Raw genomic sequence first — 17982 nt, forward strand, 5'->3', positions numbered from 1 at the left:
TTGACCGGCATTCATGTTTTAACTGCACACAGCTTTTTCTGGAAACGTTTTATGTTTTTGTGCATGCAGGCTGCTGTAGTGTTCCCTGTAAAATATAATAAATAAAAGACTTAAAGAGTTCATAACACCCAGTAGCACCTGTCGGCCCGTAGCTTCAGCCACTGCAAAGGGGCGAACTTAACTCTCCTAACAAACGATTAACAGGCTTGTTATTGACCGATGATGGCAGATAGGATCGACTTCTCCGGACGCGCTCTTATCTTTATAAACGGAACATACGCGGCAGTTTGATGCACTGATATGACGCATGTCTACATTGAAATTACTCAAATGAATGGTGCCCTTTCCTTGGAGGGATAACAAATGCACGGGTCGCACATTTGATTCATAGACTGTATGGGTTGGATGTCACATTGCGACGTGGTCTGCATGTTACATTGTGGCGCCATCACACAGGACCAATAGGGCACTGGCTGCAATTGCCCCCAAATACTGTATTTCAGCATGTAATGCATCACATTCACCAAAACAGAATGGGCAACATGGTCAGATGGTATATGACACAAAACATTCCAAGCTCGCCTTCCATAATGAAAAACTAAACTCTTTATTGGAGCATAGCATGTCGTTTTTGTCAATAGCAGGCCCACATATCGCCAAATAAAAAGGCTCACTGACAAAATAGAAAGTGCTGCTGTAAAATAATTGCTAAATTGCAGACAGAGTGATCTTACATAAACACATGATTCTTTCAGTTTGCTGTAAGGATCTGAACAAATGAGCAGCACATTTTTTTCTCCAAATGAAATTCATACAGTACACAGGCCCAGCATGATGCAGCCTTGGGAAGAAAAAAAACTCAAAGTAAAACTTATCAGTCTGATACAAACTGAGAAAGAGGCTCATGGAATCAAGGTTAGTATTCATCCAAGTTATCAGCTTTGGGGATGGCAAGGCCTCTGTCCTTCAGGGCCTGCATTTTGACTTTGTCCGTCTCCTGTTTGGCTTGCTGCTGCAACCGTTGCTCCTCCAGAATCTCTTCAATGGAGACCTGCTGCAGGACTGTGTCGCAGGGCTTTTCCATATCCTACCGAGACAGCAGTTAATCGGTCACCAGACTTGTGAAAAAACACACACATTTTGTACATCAGCAAACTGTTCACTCTTTCCTCCCAGAACAACTTCAGATTAAAGCATAGCACAGGAACCTTTAACATTCAGAATGCAAATGTGTTCCTGCTGATTTGGAGTTGCCACTGTTAGCCAAACGTAATCATCCAATCCCTCACCAGATAGACCTACATCTGAAAAGACACTATATTAAAGAGACACGATATCTGAAAATGCATCTGTAATCGACCACAAACCCAGCCTGAATGCGGACTCAATCGCCACTCACAACTCCTTTTTTCCCAGCAATTAAAACATAAATTGATTAACAGTGAGTGATAAATGATAACAAAATGAAAGTGTAATTATCTGGCTACCACAAACCTCTCCTACCACAAAAGATGTGGAGCACTGAGCCTGACAATAGTGTTCGGATCCCTTGTGTCTGATAAAAATTAAAATGAGATTACAAAACCATGCGCTATGATGCCCATAACGTCTTTGCATCTATCGTTTGTTGATTACATGAACTGCTATACTCGCTTCATGCTGTACAGCTGCTGTAGAGGCTGTGCTGCTGTCAAAGTGCAGATTTGTGACTGAATGTATGACACATATTTACGGCGGGAGATACAGAATCTGGGTTCATGAGTCGTGTTTGAGCTGTGTGCAGGCCGGTCCTATACGGTCACTGCAATGTGCCTGTAACGTGTTTAACGTGTCACCGCACAAAGTCACATGTATGCATGATGATGATTCAAATATAATATTGTAGATGTTTCCGTCTCTTAAACTTTTCCTTTGATGTTCTGAATAAGAAGTTTAAGTGGCTAAGCACGAGTTACAGCCGTTCTGTTGGTTTCAGATATCTTAAGGCGCTTTTTGTTTTGCTTATTTTACAGTACAGCAACATGGCAGATGGATTAATATGTTTTCAATGTTTTAACTGGCCATGTAGGAGGCTGCATAAGCCACATCTCACCATCCCATTTTCCATGTACCAACACAGCGTAATCTGCATCCTTGTTTGCAAAACAAGCTGCGGTATAATTAATGAGGCTTATCTTGTCACACTAAAAAATAAAAAATAAAAATAAAAGGGCAGATTAAAACATCCAGGCTGTTTTATTCACTTAGTTTGTAACCTAGTGACTATCCGCCCAGAAAGATGAAAATATAAACATTACTTTGGGTTAATAAGCTAGATTCACAAACATTATGCTCACTTGTTTGGATCCTTGGCCACATGGTTATGTGAATCTTCACTCCAACACCCATTTCTACATTTAACGTTATGTGTAAATAACATAATTTTGACTTAGGCAAAGTAAATGTTGTTGAATCCCACTTCATAACATTCCAGCTACATACCAAACACAGAGAAATAAAACGAGGATATTCCCACTTACTATCTCTCCAAGCAGCACCACGTTCTCTCCTCTCACAATGAATATTCCTCTGGGGATGTCACCAAATTTTTTCCCCACATGGATGCGCTCAACTGTTTGATGAAAAACTAAATTGGCTGGGAGGGGACACAAAAGAAACAGGTTAAGGAAATAAAGTGCAGGATAGTAAAGAAAGAACATTTTAAATGTTAAATAAAAACACCAGATAGTGGGAATCGCATGGGCATTTAAATTGAGCCTCTATGCAATTAGCTGAAATGCATCGGCTTGTGTTTTGCACCCTATGAGTAAAAACAAGTGGGAGACAACTAAACGAGGTATACCAAACTGATCAATGCTTCTGAGGTAACCGATCAGTGTTCTGCCATCTCGGAGCAACACCAGGTGCTTCTCTGCAAGATACAACCAACATAAGCATGTTTAATTACAACATTGGACGGTCACCAAGGATCCAGACACGATGCCACATCTTTAAACGATTCTTTTCAGCAAACCATCTCTCTCTACGAAGGAGCGGATCCTCAGACTTACTGTCGATGTCGTCTATGAGACTTGCTGTCCCCGGTATGTAGTTCATCTTGGGCTGTTTCTTTTTTACTTGCTTCGTGTATCTTAATGTACCGTCAAGCCATGAATGTTTCAAAAGATGTGTCTTTCAAGTAGAGTACAGGAAGCGTCTTTATACACGCCCGGGATAAACTTCCTGTAGTCGCTTAACCCTTTGGGCGCTGCAACCCAAATAAATGTGAATTCAATATATTTTTAGGACCAGTGTTTAAATAAAACATATTTAAATGAATGTAACACCCAAAACAGATCGTTTCTGAAAATTAAAATAGTAGTTCATATTAAAAATAATAGGATATTTAATGACGTGTTTCCTATTGGCTAATAGCGTCAACTGACGCACGGGTTACACCAAAGATCGTATACGATGGACAGTGACAGATTCGGAACAATGCAACACTTTCGCTTGTGTAGCCATACAATTATTACAATTAAATGTGAGCTTTCATCATAACACACGTAGACGGTCGACCTTCTGCATGATCTCACATCTGTATGCAGCGTGAGAAAAACGTCCCTCTCTCCGTAAAGAGGCTCGTGGTGTCGTAAAGCAGCAGCGGAGTGAGAGCTCTTCACTTTTACGCGTGCCCTTCGTTAAAGCTACAGGACAGGATCGCACAAGCTTCGGTGCCATTCCATCATTTCATTCAGTCAATCGCCACTTCTGGGGGAACGGCAGTATTGTTGTTTACAGTTTGGACTAGCCGACGGCTCGGATACGTCAAACGTTAGTTTTAACTTAAAGGTTTGTCTTTTACGATGGCAGTTAACAGGACTGCTACCGCGGAACGCGCTTAGCTTGATGCACCCTCATCAAATGCAGAAATCCGGCTGGCCCTCGACTGGCAACTCGGAAAATACTAACGGAAACTGGAATAACACCATGGTAAGTGATGGACACAACTGAGACAAATCCACAGCCGTTGTCCGCTGCCACTCTGCCACTGTTTGAGCGTGCTTGGTTATTTTAAAACGACCTGGCTTTGCACGGAACACATTGTTATCCAGGTAGCTGGCGTTACGGGGTACGAGCCCATGCTAGCTGGACGGCTAACGGAGCTAGCTGGCATTATGTAATAGTTGGTGTTTACACTACTTGTTCAGCTGTTGCCCGACTTTGTCTCGTTCATCTGGACGTGACGACACTGCTGATGGGAACGTTAGAGGTTACTGCAGTCGCGTCACATCGTGCACGTTTTGAGAAATGCATTCCCGTGGCCTGTTTTCGGCTAGCTCTACAGTATGTAACGTTATCTGTTTTGTGCTAAACATGTTCAGCATGCAGTGAATTCATTGTTGTCATCGTTTAGTCAGTTGCTGCATGTGGTTCGCTTGTTTCGCTAGGCATCAAGAGGTTAAACAGTACTCCTGCAACACCAGGACAGAGATGTTCTCTTAAAATAACTCTCCTGTGTGGTCTTCTGTGTTCACAGGACGCTCCTCAGTATCCAGGCTACCCCTCACACTACTGGTATCCCCAGTCTCATTCCACGGGACACTATGCAAACACCTACCCCTCGGGATCAGAGGTCCAGCCTCAGTACAATCAACAGGTACAGCTCGCGATGCAACACAACCTGCCCCTCTAGATCTACTCATTATCCTTAAGTGCGTTCACCTTTCCCTCACCTTGTCCCAACGGTCGGCTGTTATGCCGGAACAGTAACTTCAGCATGATACATCTACACCCAGACAATGGTATGTCTGATAATTCAGACCCGCTTGTGCTTTCCGTGTAGGTAATGCCTGCAGGTTATCCAAATGGCCATGGTGTCTACAGCCCAGCGCAGAGTCCATATCAAACAAGTGGTTTCCACCCGTCCAACCCTTTCTACTGTGCCGACAGTCAGAGACCGGCCCCGGGTCCTTATCCTAACCAGGGCTGTCCTGCGGAGCAGAGCGGCGGGCCGTCTGGACAGCCACACGCTCAACACCAGCACCATCACTACCCTGGTCCACACTGTCAAGGGGTGAGTTCATTTAAACACACACTTATGTCAAATGTTGGATTTGCCAAATATAACATGACTATTGGTTGTCTTTGACCGTGACTTACACATACATGCAAAGTGATAGGAGTAATAAAACACTTTCTCTCAACCAAAATTACTTTCACACACACGAAAGAAAGAAAGTACTTTTGGAAATACTACATATATCTGTCTTGCCTCTACTCCCCAGGGTCCTGGATATCCTCCTGGGGCGTACACTCACTACAGTGAAGGTGGTCATGCTATGCCTTCAAACCCCCCATACCCCACCGACCAGGCTCTTCACCCAAACCCTCAGGCCGATGGTTGGGCGCACTCTGGTGCGTATGCCCCCCCACAGCAGCAATGGCCGACAGGCCAGCAGCCTCCACAAAGCCACTACGCAAATCCTGTCCGTCCATCGCATCCTCCAGCATGGCCCGGGACTGGAAGTGGTGCTCCTCCACCGTACCAACCCAAGGTATGAGTCGGCATCCACTGTATTTCAATGTGGTTTTTATGATTTTTTTTTTTTATTTGTTTTTTTATGATGCAAATGGAAAGAGAGGCTGATATAAGACTGGAATAAAACACTCAAATTAGTATTATCTCATGAGTTGATTCACTTTAAAACTAAGGAAACTGGATCGTCACACATGTCTTGATCTGAATTTTATTATCTTACAGATATTAGGAAAATGAATTATATTTGGGAATTACATTTTTAATGCTCATACATGTAGTAGAACAGCAATACACTGATGTGACTCAATGAAACTACATTTAGAGAATTAGATCTCATAAACCAAAATGTCATGTTTTTCCACAGTAGTCATAGATTACTTGACGAAGTCAATGCAATACAATGGTGTGTTTGTATGGTACTGAGCTTGAGGATTATGAAATATCTCAACAATCTTTTGTTTTATGTTGCTGTAGGAGCAACAGCACCAACGTGCTCCACAAGTGGGACCTAAACCCCGGCCAACCCCATCCCTAAACCCCCCCAATGGAAAGCCTGCTGAAATAAGTTCACCTCCCCAAATGTACAACAAAACCGGGAGAGGCGAGCCTTCGCAAGGTGAGCCTCCGCCCTCGGCCCCCGCCCGGGCTCCAGGCCATGCTGGACCTCATCCCCTGAGCGATAGCCACGGCCTAGCTAAGGTCCAACAGGTCATGGCCAGAATGCTACTGCTCCACGAGGATGTTGATGAGTTTGTTGGCAAAAAGTCAGACAAGAGTTATCGGTGTCTGGAGGAACTGCTGACCAAAGAGCTGCTGGTGCTGGACTCTGTGGAGACTCGGGGACAGGAGAATGTCCGGCAAGCCCGAAAGGAGGCCGTACAGAGGATCCAGGCCATTCTGGACCAGCTGGAGAAGAAAGCCTTCTGAACTGGACTCATGTACTGGTTTGTGGGTCATTACGTCTTGCTGTTTTCTCCTTCCAGATCTTCCATGGACACAATGAGGGTCACGTCTTCTCTCTCTCTCTCGCTCTCTCTGAGCTGTGCTATCTTAAGGTTTTTTTTCCACCACCATGATATACAATGCCATACATAAGTGGCATGGACCCGAGACCAAGGCAGATCAATCATTGCTACCTGGAATCAACCTTTGCCCAATTATGCTGGTCGAAGTGATATGATGGAGTTAGAAGTGTAAACTGATGGTTGTACACAGAAGTGACTTTCAGCATCAGTGTGTGACTGTGCAGGCTACACAACCTGACACTCTTGCTCCGCTTCTCTTTAATGTCGTGCCTTCGCCAGCATAATGCAGGGCAGAGTCACAGGATGATGAATTTAGTGCCACGTTGCAACTGTTAGAGGTCTCTTAACCTGTGATTCAGATTCATGCTGTCGGTCAGGATTGTGGGGTTGGTTTCAGTCTGATCTTTTTTTCATCTCAGTCCGTTTGCACGATACTGTCCTCCCCTCCGATAGAGGCCATACACTTGGTTGTCACTTACTTCTCCATTTCTCTGCAGGAATAGGTGCAAAGCATTCCTTTTCGATTGTGCTCCCAGCCCTGCATGCACTGTAACGTCAGACGAGCACTCAATACAGTCCGAACATCTCAAAGCTCCTAATTGGGCCTAAAGCTGATTCGTAAAAATAAAAAATAACTAAAGATTGCTTTCCCTGTTATTCCATCTTTTGGATGAAGTTTCTTCCTGAGTGCGGATCTAGATTCAGACCTACATATGAATGCCATGTATTTTACTCTAGGAACTACTGTTATAACAGATGCATAGGACATAAGGAAGTTTAAGAATTACTCAAAAATATGTTAAATGATGTTCTTTTTATCCCTTTTTGAACACTTGGGGTATATATACATGTGTGTGTGTGTGTGTATATATATTATACATGACAAGCAAGTGAATTGTATTTTCATAATTAAGTGGTCCATCAGTTGCTGTATGTACGGCAACATTTTCAGTAATGTTTTGTGCTTAATGACAACGTTGTTCACAGCACTTGGATCAAGTGTTTAATTTGGACCTTGTTTCTGTTTTCTGCCACACTGATACCCTTGTTATACAAATTCAGATTTGCACCATAATCTATTTTCATGTTTAGAACAAGTGTTGTTTTTTTTGTTTTGTTTTTTTCAATCATTCATTAAAAAAAATTTAAAAGAAGAGTGCCATATTTCAGGGGATGGTTTTATATAAATAAATAATATGATCACAAGCTTTGCATGGAAAAAACAGATCGCCTGTCAATGTGTTAATTTCCCTGTGCTGTTAACTTTCTGTTTACATGGAGCACAACTGTGCAGTTCAGGATGTAATGCATGTCTCCAACACAATATGGGAATCCTTGCCTGATAAGTATTTCAATTATTATTGAGTGAGAAAATAGCAGAGAAATAATTAAATGTCAGTATATTTTTTAAACTGTGATCAAATGAATTTCATTTTTTTTCTCTCACTTGTTTTATATTGTGTACAAAGACTGGTTAGAAAGCAAATTTAGCCAACAATTTATTTTTTTCTTCTTTTTTTTTTGTCAAGTGGCAATTGCTGCATGGGTCCACACGTCCTACATCTGCCAGGCAGCATACAGCTCTTTAAATAGACGGCTATTTTGATGCAAAAGCATAACGCTGGCCCCTGAGGGCTTGAGGCACATGGGCTGGATTTAATGCGAGGGTCGGATGGCCTGACCAACCTTAGGAAACCCTGTGGTGAGTACATCTGAGGTAAAGAAGCCTGAGACTAAAATCATCTGAGCCATTCGGTCTGCCTAGTTTGCTGCAGTGGTTCCCTACAGCTTGTTGGATTACTTTTTAACTTCACTCTGGAAGTCATTTCGGTAAACTAGGTGGCTACAAACTGCTGCAATCTTTTTTTGTTTTTGACTTTTTGTACCGAGTACTTCTGAAGGACTAGAAGTTGCCTCTTGGAAAACACCCGTGTCACCTAAGGGCACACCACAGAAACAGCAATGTCCTATAGATCCAAGCTTCCTGCCTCCTGGAATGATAACCATCCTCCTCACAAAGTGGAAATTGACCTGAGTTCACCTGGCTTAGCAGTGTTTGAGTTGGAAAGACTCTTGTTTACTGGCAAAGCCATCATCAGCCATGCAGATGAAGTGTGGCCAAGGCTTTACATTGGTGACCAGTAAGTAACTCACTTTTTATTTTTAAAAACTTGAGGCTTTAAACCCTGAACCCTCACGGACTGACTGATGTCACCTGGTAAATGGTTGAGTGTGAGAGACTGAGGGCTTGAAATGGTGTAAATAGGAATGGAACAGCACTTTGCTGCAACATATCACGTTACCATTACAACGTCAGCAATATTATGTTGTGGGTATTTATTTTATACTCTAATTTGAACGTTTTCCAGGTGCTTTCCTCGAAATGAGATGTTATTTCAAATAATCCATTTACTTGTTTTTGTCACAATGGCTTCAATGACATAATTAAATGGTTGATGAATAAATCTGTGTAATACAGTCTCATTCCTCTGATTGTATGTGTTTTTATGTTCCATCTTTAATCCTAAATGTTTCTGAGTAAATGTGATTTGCCTCTTCGTTTTAACTTTCTTTTTTACATCTGCATGCGTCCACTGGTAACCCCATGTTAAACGTCACATTGCTATGAATTCTGGGTAATCCCCTCGAGCAAAGTCTGTAGAAATGCTGACTCACGGAAAGGGTTCATAAAGGGCTCAAAATGTCTGCGAGAGAGCCCTCAAACACTCGCCGATTGACAGTGGGACAGAACTAAACCCTCACAGACTTTGCAGGAGTGCGCCTCAAAACCTGTGAGTGCTGACATTGGGATTGGACCTCAGGCTGGCTGATAATAATGAAGCATGGCCTTGTAACTCTGTGCTGTGTTAGTTTCGAAATATTATTGCGTTGTGACAGAGACAGTGGACTGAGACCTTTTTACAAATATTGCCCAAGTCTAGACTTTGATTTAGTCCACGTGTGAAAGAGGAATGACCATGAATCAGTTTCAATTGCAGAATGAGTCATTTAGGATCCCACAAGTTGCCTTCCACATTGGGAACATGTGTAAAAGCTACAGCTATGCTAGTATGTGCAAGTTTCGACTGATGCCTCGCCATGAAAGCACATCTGGGATCTCTTGATAAATTCAGCTCACATGTCTGGAAGCAACTTAAAAATACCAATCAATCGCTATGCAACATGCAACAACACTTGCAAATGGTTCATCAAGAAACACCTGCAACACCTGACTGTATATTGTACCACTTGTCAGACACCGTCAGTGAATACAGAGCGTTGTGCTTTTCAGACACAGTGCAGAGAACCGGGCTGATCTATCCAAGCATCGAGTCACTCACATCCTCAATGCAGCTCACAGTAAACGCAGAGTACAGCCAGACATCTACGAGGGCATGGAGATCACCTACATGGGCGTAGAGGCTCACGACTCCTGTGGCTTTGACATGAGCGTCAACTTCCAGGCAGCAGCAGACTTTATCCACAGGGCTCTCAGCAGAGGAGGTGAGAGGAGGGTTAGCGGATGCATTTAAAGGCAGTCTGTTTTCAAATTGATGTTGCAATGTTTCTCTGAATTCTCAGGCAAAGTGTTGGTGCACTGTCATGTAGGAGTGAGCCGCTCCGCCACCCTGGTCCTGGCTTACCTGATGCTCAAGCAGAACCTGACCCTCGTGGAAGCTATTTGTGCTGTGAAAGATAACCGGGGTGTCATCCCTAATCGAGGTTTCCTCCGACAGCTCATCAAACTGGATGGCCGTCTCTTTCGCACACACTGAACGCTGCCTGGTAGCATCGGATTTTAATTGCCTTTAACGTGTAGTTAAAACATATTTATATTCTGTCAATTTGTACATGTTAAATGGATTTAAGTTTTACATTAAAAAATGTGGATCTGATGCAGCTTTTGGTGAATGTGTGGCATTCAATTTACACATCAGTGCTGCTTACATACAAAATCATTCATTTGCTTTCTTTTGTATGATACAGAGTCTGAGCTAGAGACAATAATCGTCACTAACATGTCTTCGTACATGTTGCTGAAGAAAACATTGGCAGCTTGGCTGCTTGTGCTATCATCCTAGAGTCTCGGTTTGATGCAATGGTTCGACAGTAATCATTACACAGAACAAATGCAGGGGCAGAGCAAATAAGAGGTTGGGATAAAGAATAAACAAAGCCAAAGTTCAGTTCCTCTGATCGATCTTATAAAAGGGGCATTTCACTCTGTCCAGCCTGTGCTTCGCTATCTGTGCTTCCACCAGGAGAAGGTACGTGGTTAAAAGAATTGAGAGAGCTTAGATGTATTGTTTTAGCAGTATGTGTTTCACATACAGGTGAACTACTCTGCAACAATTACAACTGTGTTTGATGTCTTGAGTTTGAGATACAACTATGCACACTGGAATTGGACGTCGAGAGTTACAACTGTAAATGTAAATTTTTAAGAAATGACTAGATTTACTCTTCTTTGCCTCTTTTTGGAGGTTCACTGCATATAATGTAATTTCAGGAATTGAAAATGAAATCCCCTACAAAGTATTTCTCAATAACATGACTTTTAGTGAATCCAAAAAAACATCTTTAAATATAATTTATTCCGAGTTTAAAACGTAATACTTCTGCTGATTTGCTTCATAAATACTGTGTGGGTGGAGTTTGGGCAGATTTGACTGACAGTATGCAAACTCATCAGAATCTGATTCAAGGCACAGAGGAAAAGAAATGTATCTAAAACAACCAAAACGGCACTAATGTCTGCAGAAAGTGGTGTGTTTATGCAGGAGCCCTTCATTCCTGTGAAGAGAAAATTGTTTTTTAGGGCCTTTAAATCGTCATGTTTATGGTGCTTCTAGGAGAATCAGTGAATGAGTACTTCTAATAGCAAACATTGTGTAACCCAAATTAACAATGCTGCCCTTTTGAACTTTTGTCTTAGTTCACAATGATGCGTGGAGCAGTGGGTATGTGGATCTTATCAGCAGTGATCTGCATGGGGAGGGGCCGTCACCATGATCATGTTCTCCATGATCACCATGCTCAGGATAGTCATGGCAACGGTCAGGTAGATCAAGACACTGCATCCGATGGCAGTGCCAACAGCCTCCCACTGGTGACTTTAGCAAACAAAGAATTTGCCTACCGTCTGTACATGAAATTAGCAGCTCATGCTGACTCGGAAGGCAAGAATATCTTCTTCTCCCCGTTTAGTGTTTCTGTCGCCTTGGCTGCCTTGTCCACAGGAGCACGGGAGGAGACCCACCGTCAGCTGTTCAGTGGTCTGGGGTTCAACAGCACCTTACTGACGCAGGCAGATGTAGATCAGGCCTTCCAGATTCTGCTCAAAACGACAAACAACACACCTCAGAAAGACACCAGTGAAGGGACCGCTGTATTCGTGGACAACAACTTCAAGACACAGCCCGAGTTCCTGGAGGCCTTGAAGCAGTCCTACTTAGCAGATGGGTTCAGCGTCGACTTCACCCAAACCACAGATACTGCCAATACCATCAATAAGTACGTGGAGGAGAAGACCAACGGGAAGATAGACAAGCTGGTCGAAAGCCTGGATCCAAACACAGTCATGTATCTCATCAGCTACATCTACTTCAAAGGTAAAAGGTTACGTGGGATGAGATGTGGTTGGTTTTGAGGTCACACCTTTCAATTTGATGTCTCAACCATAAGTTGTGTTTTATTTTTGCTCATCGTCAACCAGGAATGTGGGCGACTCCATTTGATCCCAAACTCACCAAGGAGGACATCTTCATGGTGGATGAGAACACCAAGGTTCAAAGTTGCACCATTTATTCAGAATGGTTTTGAGTAACAGCAACAATGCATCATCGTGTATCTTTTCCATTTTAAGGGACCTCACGATTAAGCTGTCATTTTTCAGGTTCCAGTCCAGATGATGAATATGGAGAAGCGTTTTGATACCTATTACGACAGGGCGATTAACACATCAGTCCTCCAGCTGCCCTTCAACAGCTCTTACTCCATGCTGCTGCTGTTACCTGACGACATGTCAACACTGGAGAATGCCATTTGCCCAGCCCACGTCACCAAATGGTTAAAGTGGATGACGTCCAGGTTGGGAGAATCTCAAATCTTCCGAACATTTTTGGTTTCTAATATGGAAGATTTGACACTGTATAAACAACTCAGCTTTGTCCTCTCGGGTCAGTTATAACTGGCAGATCAATTACTAGATGTTTGTCTTTTTCCCATTTTTTTTAGGACACATGACGTATATATTCCAAAGTTCTCCATCAAGACTTCCTACACACTGAATGATGTGCTGATTGAAATGGGAATGACACACATGTTTGGTGATCGTGCAAATTTCATTGGCATTTCAGATGCGCACAAACTGGCAGTCTCAGATGTAAGGACAGGGAGCCTATTTTATTTCACACATATTTTCTCCTTGTCCATATTCCATCCATCTCTAATCTCGCTTATCTTCCATCGCGCCGTAGGTTGTTCACCAAGCTACCCTGGATGTTGATGAAGTCGGAGCTACTGCTGCAGCTGCCACAGGCATTGGCATCACACTTCTGTCCTACCGCCATATCCCTGTCTTGAAGTTCAATCGTCCATTTATGGTCGTCATCGCTGAACGCAACACAGAAAAAGTTCTCTTCATGGGCAAGATTCTTAACCCAAACATCTGATGGAATAGGCATTTTGTGTTTGCTCAAGCACAGCTGTTGAGTCACAAATAAAATACTGAGAAAAACCTCTTTCTTTGGTTTCCTTCTTTATGATTGAGTGTGGAGCAACTCGTTTTAATGTTTATGAGTGTTTGTTTATATTATAACAAATATATTAAAACCAGTGACTATGTAGAGCATTTATTGAATGTATCGTGTGTGTGTGTGTGTGTGTGTGTGTGTGTGTGTGTGTGTGTGTGTGTGTGTGTGTGTGTGGGTGTGTGTGTGTGTGTTTAACAGCTTTTAATATAATTTGAAAAGTTGAACAAGGTAGGACTTGACTGCTGCTGGACCAAGCACATGGGACACAAAGATGGGACACCAAAAGGGACATATGTAGCAATAATAAGTTTTCTGAACCTATGAGAAGAGGGAGAGGGACGCCACTTATGTACATTATTGAGCAGGGTTGTGTTATTGCATTTATTTATTTATTTGCCTTCATCCGGGTGACGCAGTATCAGAGAAACCAACTGCAGTCTCCTCACCCGACTGTGGGTGGCAGCAACACGCCTCGTGGAGCCTGTTCTGCTGGAATTAACAATTTCCGCGAAGAAGAAGTGTTCTTTGCGTTTTGATTGGACGGCTGCAACTTTGTCTCAGTCATGGCCGAAACAACAGGAGAGGGACCGCAAGGAAGACCGTATTTTAACAAAGAGAGAATGAAACACAGCCCCGGGGAGGAATCCAAGCTGGAAAGGCAACATTTCTGGAGAATAATCGATGCTTTTAGATTTTACAGGTATATTGACAAAGATTAACAATACAGTACAAGCCAGGTAACGACAGTTTGTGGCTATAACCGATGTCGTTAGCAAGTGACAATAGCCAAGGACAGATCACTAGGTTTGGAGGGAAAGCTGCTAACTGAGATGGTTCACATGTATTCAAACATTGATTAGAGCTTCCCACAGTCGAGTCAACTGGTATTTGATCAGCTTCCGGTTGCATTTATGTCCTGATCTTCTGACTTTAGCTCCTCTCATGTCATAGCACCTCAAGGTAAAACAAACATAAGTGAAGAATATTATGATGTGGCAATCGCACGTAAAATATAACTGAGAATGAATAATATATGAACCATTTGGACCAGCGTGTTCGACCCACACTGCATCAATAAACAGTCTAATACCCAATTGCTCCTCAGATGAATGTGTTATGCCTGAGGGGACACCATTACAAAACACCCTGTGAGCCCTTTCTCCGCCTTGTGTCTTGTCTTCACCTCAGGGTCCATGTCCAGGAGCAGGTCAAGCATGCCGAGCATCAGTTTTTGAGCCTCCCGCAGCGCCACCAGGATTTGCTGCCAGAAGTTTTGTCCAATCTGGCCCGGATCAGCCAGTGTGCGGACCACAACCAGGAGATCCTGCAGGGCATCGTTCACAACAGCCTCCACATGTTTGAGAACATTGAATACGGCGAGAGGGTAAGGCTTTGCTCACACCGGGTAGTCTACTGTACATAAACTGCCTGCATACAAAAACAGTTTGTAGTGTTGTATCTTTAGTTTTTTGTTGTTATTTACTCTAGGAATTTAGGTATGGGTTTTGTGTTTTCATTCAACTTGCAGGAGGATCCGCGGAAGGTGAGCCCATCTACTACGTTTGACATGGACAAGCTGAAGTCCACCATAAAGCAGTTTGTCAGAGACTGGAGCGAGACGGGCCGGGCAGAGAGAGACACCTGCTACCAGCCCATCATCGAAGAGATCCAAAGACTGTTCCCAAATGACCAATAGTAGGAAGCACATATGCTCATTCACATAGACTCGCACGCACAGACACCTGCATGCATGCTCAGACAGTGAGATATGTGGATCCTCAACGATACAAGGAAACACTTTTTCCATGTGCTGTGGTTTCAGAACATCTTGTAATAATTCTGATGATGTGACTTACTCCATGTTGTCCATGTGATATGTGCATTTTGAATATTTTATTATGTCAGTGATGTGTCTAGGGTGAGCGTGCTGATTCCGGGTGCTGGGCTTGGCCGTCTAGCCTGGGAGATAGCACGGCTGGGCTATATTTGCCAGGGCAACGAATGGAGCTTCTTCATGCTCTTCTCTTCAAACTTTGTTCTCAATAGGTACAGCATATATACTGCCACCAACACGTCTTACACAACACTTGGGGACTATCACCTTTCTATGCATACAGTACATTCTATGTAAGTTGTCTCTGCTTGCATGAGGTGTAACAATCACACTTAATTATACTTCATCAACTATGTTTAAATGATCACAAATAAAACCAGAACACATTCATATTTAGTTATTTGGCAATCAATTCTGAGCTTTTACTCTGCTGAATACCACTTCCATCCATCCACCTGTCCTCATACATTTTGACTGCTTCAACCAGGTGTGAAACGGTGAACTCTCTGACCCTGTACCCCTGGATCCACCAGTTTAGCAACAACAAGAAATCCTCCGACCAAACGCGACCGATCATCTTCCCCGATGTCAACCCTCAGAGCTTACCTTTAGATGCAGACTTCTCCATGGTAGCAGGGGACTTTGTGGAAGTCTACAGTGAATCAGGTCAGTTGAAGCTGTGTGGATCTTTCACAATTGAAAGAAGTAACTTTTGTTTCTTCTATTAAATGTCCTTTCAGGCCGAGCTTACTCTCAGATTGCATAATGCACTCAGCCAGCTCCACAAAACAACTGTAACAATACGGCCTTGCATTTTACATATGCCAAAGACTCCAAGATAATTGGACCATTTTGATGTGAATCTACTGTTAATGATGAATAATTGATCACTGGTGAATTTAGCTGCTTAGCAACATTAATGATCATGTAATAATAATATATTGTATGTTTGGGTCAGATTCCTGGGACTGTGTGGCTACCTGCTTCTTTATCGACACGGCTCATAATGTCATCGAGTATGTGGAGACGATCTGGAAGATCCTTAAACCCGGTGGAGTGTGGATCAACCTGGGTGAGTCTGCTTTTGTTAAAAATAATAAATGAGTAAACCTATTTTTTAAAGAGAAATATAGCAAAATATGCTCTTTGTTACAGCAAGAAATTTAAAAAATAATTGCAATCAACTGTTCAATCATTTCTTTCCAAGGTGTTCAGCTCACTTTGTTAATGCTGCAATTCACTATTCTTTAGGTTAAATCTGCTATCAGACTACATTTATTCACAAAGGAATCACATCGATGTTTGAACTGTTCTCAGCACATAAAACAAAAAAACTCAACAACCAGATGTCCCATGAATAAGATGTTTCTGTTTGTTTTAAAGTGTTGTCGGGTGCATTTTTCTTATTCATTAGAAAGTACAATTGTTTGAAAAAGGGCTTACGGCTTTGGTCTCAGTAAACTTATCTTAACGTTTACATGTAATGTTCCTTCAGGTCCACTGCTGTACCACTTTGAGAACATGGCCAATGAGCTGTCAGTTGAACTTAGCTATGAAGACATTAGGACAGCGATTGTTAATGTTGGCTTCCATATAGAGGTAAGCCAAGGACTTTAATTCATATTCATGGTGTACAATAATCCTTGTCTTCAGAAATCAGAAGTATTTATATTTCTCCTGCAGGTGGAGAAACCGTCAGTTCAGACCACCTACACAGAGAACGACCGCTCTATGTTGAGGTACGTTTACGACTGTGTCTACTTTGTGGCACGAAAACCTGCAGACCTGTACTTTAACGGTCAAGAAGAAGAAGAAGAAGAAGGAGGAGAAGATGACCAACAACAGAGTTCCCCACCGGCCGCAAAGTCACCACGGCGAGAAGGTGCCGACAGCCTGACGTGACAGGAAATCCTTTGACAAAAACAGTGAACTTAGAGGCGACGATTAGACTGACAAAATGAAAAAAAGAAAATGGACACGGACAGATAAAAAAAATCAGTGGACATAAATTTAATATTTTGTCATCTATATTTTTTATGATGTGTATCATGGAGAACGGTGCTAAACTCTGCAGGCCCTGTGTAATGTGTAACACCAGGAAACGCATCTCTAAATACTCTACAGCTCTAGATACCTGGGCTTTGAGATGAGTCGGTTACCCTCGGTTGCTATCTTGGTTCAGTGGTTTGTGTGTCGGTTACAAGCCATGAAGAGTACATTTCTTTTTACTGCTGGACTGCCCGTGGTCTTACAAATTCTCATCTCCATTGACTTTCACTGCCTGAGAGAGAGAGAGTGTGTGTGAGATAGGACAGCGTGATGTGAACATTAGCTTTTGAAATCTATTTATTTTTTAAAATATGCTGCCAATAACTATGTCTACTCATTTGCATTGATCATTGGTCAACACTGACAATTTAATCAAAACATGTTTAAGCTTTTCAAGAATACATTGTTTTAAAGTTGCAGATGACTTTCATCGATTTCTGGTTTCTAATCACACTTTGTAATAAAGCCAAACATTAAAAAAATGTTCATCTCCAGAGTTTTATTCATACCATGGCTTTAACGCACCTCAAGTTTTTATTTATTAAAATGTTTTGTGTGAGCTACATGCTTGCTCGTTAATTGATTACAGGCGTAAAAAAAATGACGTAGCAGTGAAGAGTCACACAACTTAAGTTATTTGTTATTTATTATGTTATTATTTATTCCCTTCTTGTGAATTGTCAAACATGTTTGGAGTGGAAAAGGTCTTTTGAGAGTTAAAAAAAGAAAAATTTGATGTACATCAAGTGAAGCCAATGGAATGTAAACTGTCAAACTAAGAGACAAAGTTGGGCTTTG

At 42.3% G+C, this 17982-nt stretch overlaps 5 protein-coding genes across 6 annotated transcripts; 4 read left to right on the plus strand and 1 right to left on the minus strand.

The window, feature by feature from the left end:
- Positions 1-588: 588 nt before the first annotated feature.
- lsm1 (LSM1, U6 small nuclear RNA associated) lies at positions 589-3184 on the minus strand. The gene is made up of 4 exons (XM_079270919.1): positions 3051-3184; positions 2843-2911; positions 2520-2635; positions 589-1087 (listed from the first exon to the last, which is right to left on the minus strand). The coding sequence occupies exons 1-4, from the start codon at positions 3094-3096 to the stop codon at positions 917-919; spliced, it is 402 nt and encodes a 133-aa protein (XP_079127045.1). The 5' UTR covers positions 3097-3184; the 3' UTR covers positions 589-916.
- A 565-nt stretch (positions 3185-3749) lies between these two features.
- Positions 3750-7610, plus strand: bag4 (BCL2 associated athanogene 4). The gene is made up of 5 exons (XM_079269476.1): positions 3750-3972; positions 4520-4639; positions 4826-5056; positions 5268-5537; positions 5996-7610. Exons 1-5 carry the CDS (start codon positions 3889-3891, stop codon positions 6446-6448), a joined length of 1158 nt encoding a protein of 385 aa, XP_079125602.1. The 5' UTR covers positions 3750-3888; the 3' UTR covers positions 6449-7610.
- Positions 7611-8212: 602 nt separating this feature from the next.
- Positions 8213-10436, plus strand: LOC306778585 (dual specificity protein phosphatase 26-like). Of its 2 annotated transcripts, none has more exons than XM_079270161.1 (3): positions 8213-8687; positions 9839-10050; positions 10129-10436. In XM_079270161.1, the coding sequence occupies exons 1-3, from the start codon at positions 8509-8511 to the stop codon at positions 10320-10322; spliced, it is 585 nt and encodes a 194-aa protein (XP_079126287.1). In that variant the 5' UTR covers positions 8213-8508; the 3' UTR covers positions 10323-10436. The 2 variants fall into 2 exon arrangements, with proteins under 2 accessions (XP_079126287.1, XP_079126288.1); XM_079270162.1 differs by having other exon boundaries at positions 10156-10436.
- Positions 10437-11488: 1052 nt separating this feature from the next.
- LOC306778330 (hibernation-specific plasma protein HP-55-like) lies at positions 11489-13220 on the plus strand (the record flags this gene model as incomplete). The annotated part of the gene is made up of 5 exons (XM_079269794.1): positions 11489-12158; positions 12263-12333; positions 12443-12636; positions 12784-12931; positions 13026-13220. The coding sequence occupies 5 exons, from the start codon at positions 11489-11491 to the stop codon at positions 13218-13220; spliced, it is 1278 nt and encodes a 425-aa protein (XP_079125920.1).
- A 644-nt stretch (positions 13221-13864) lies between these two features.
- carnmt1 (carnosine N-methyltransferase 1) lies at positions 13865-17647 on the plus strand (the record flags this gene model as incomplete). Its single annotated transcript, XM_079269458.1, has 8 exons — positions 13865-14001; positions 14490-14685; positions 14830-14996; positions 15207-15347; positions 15623-15801; positions 16094-16207; positions 16631-16734; positions 16819-17647. The coding sequence occupies 8 exons, from the start codon at positions 13865-13867 to the stop codon at positions 17035-17037; spliced, it is 1257 nt and encodes a 418-aa protein (XP_079125584.1). The 3' UTR covers positions 17038-17647.
- Positions 17648-17982: the final 335 nt, after the last annotated feature.

This window comes from Melanostigma gelatinosum (genome assembly GCF_949748355.1).
Source record: "Melanostigma gelatinosum genome assembly, chromosome: 6".
Taxonomy (NCBI): Eukaryota; Metazoa; Chordata; class Actinopteri; order Perciformes; family Zoarcidae; genus Melanostigma; species Melanostigma gelatinosum.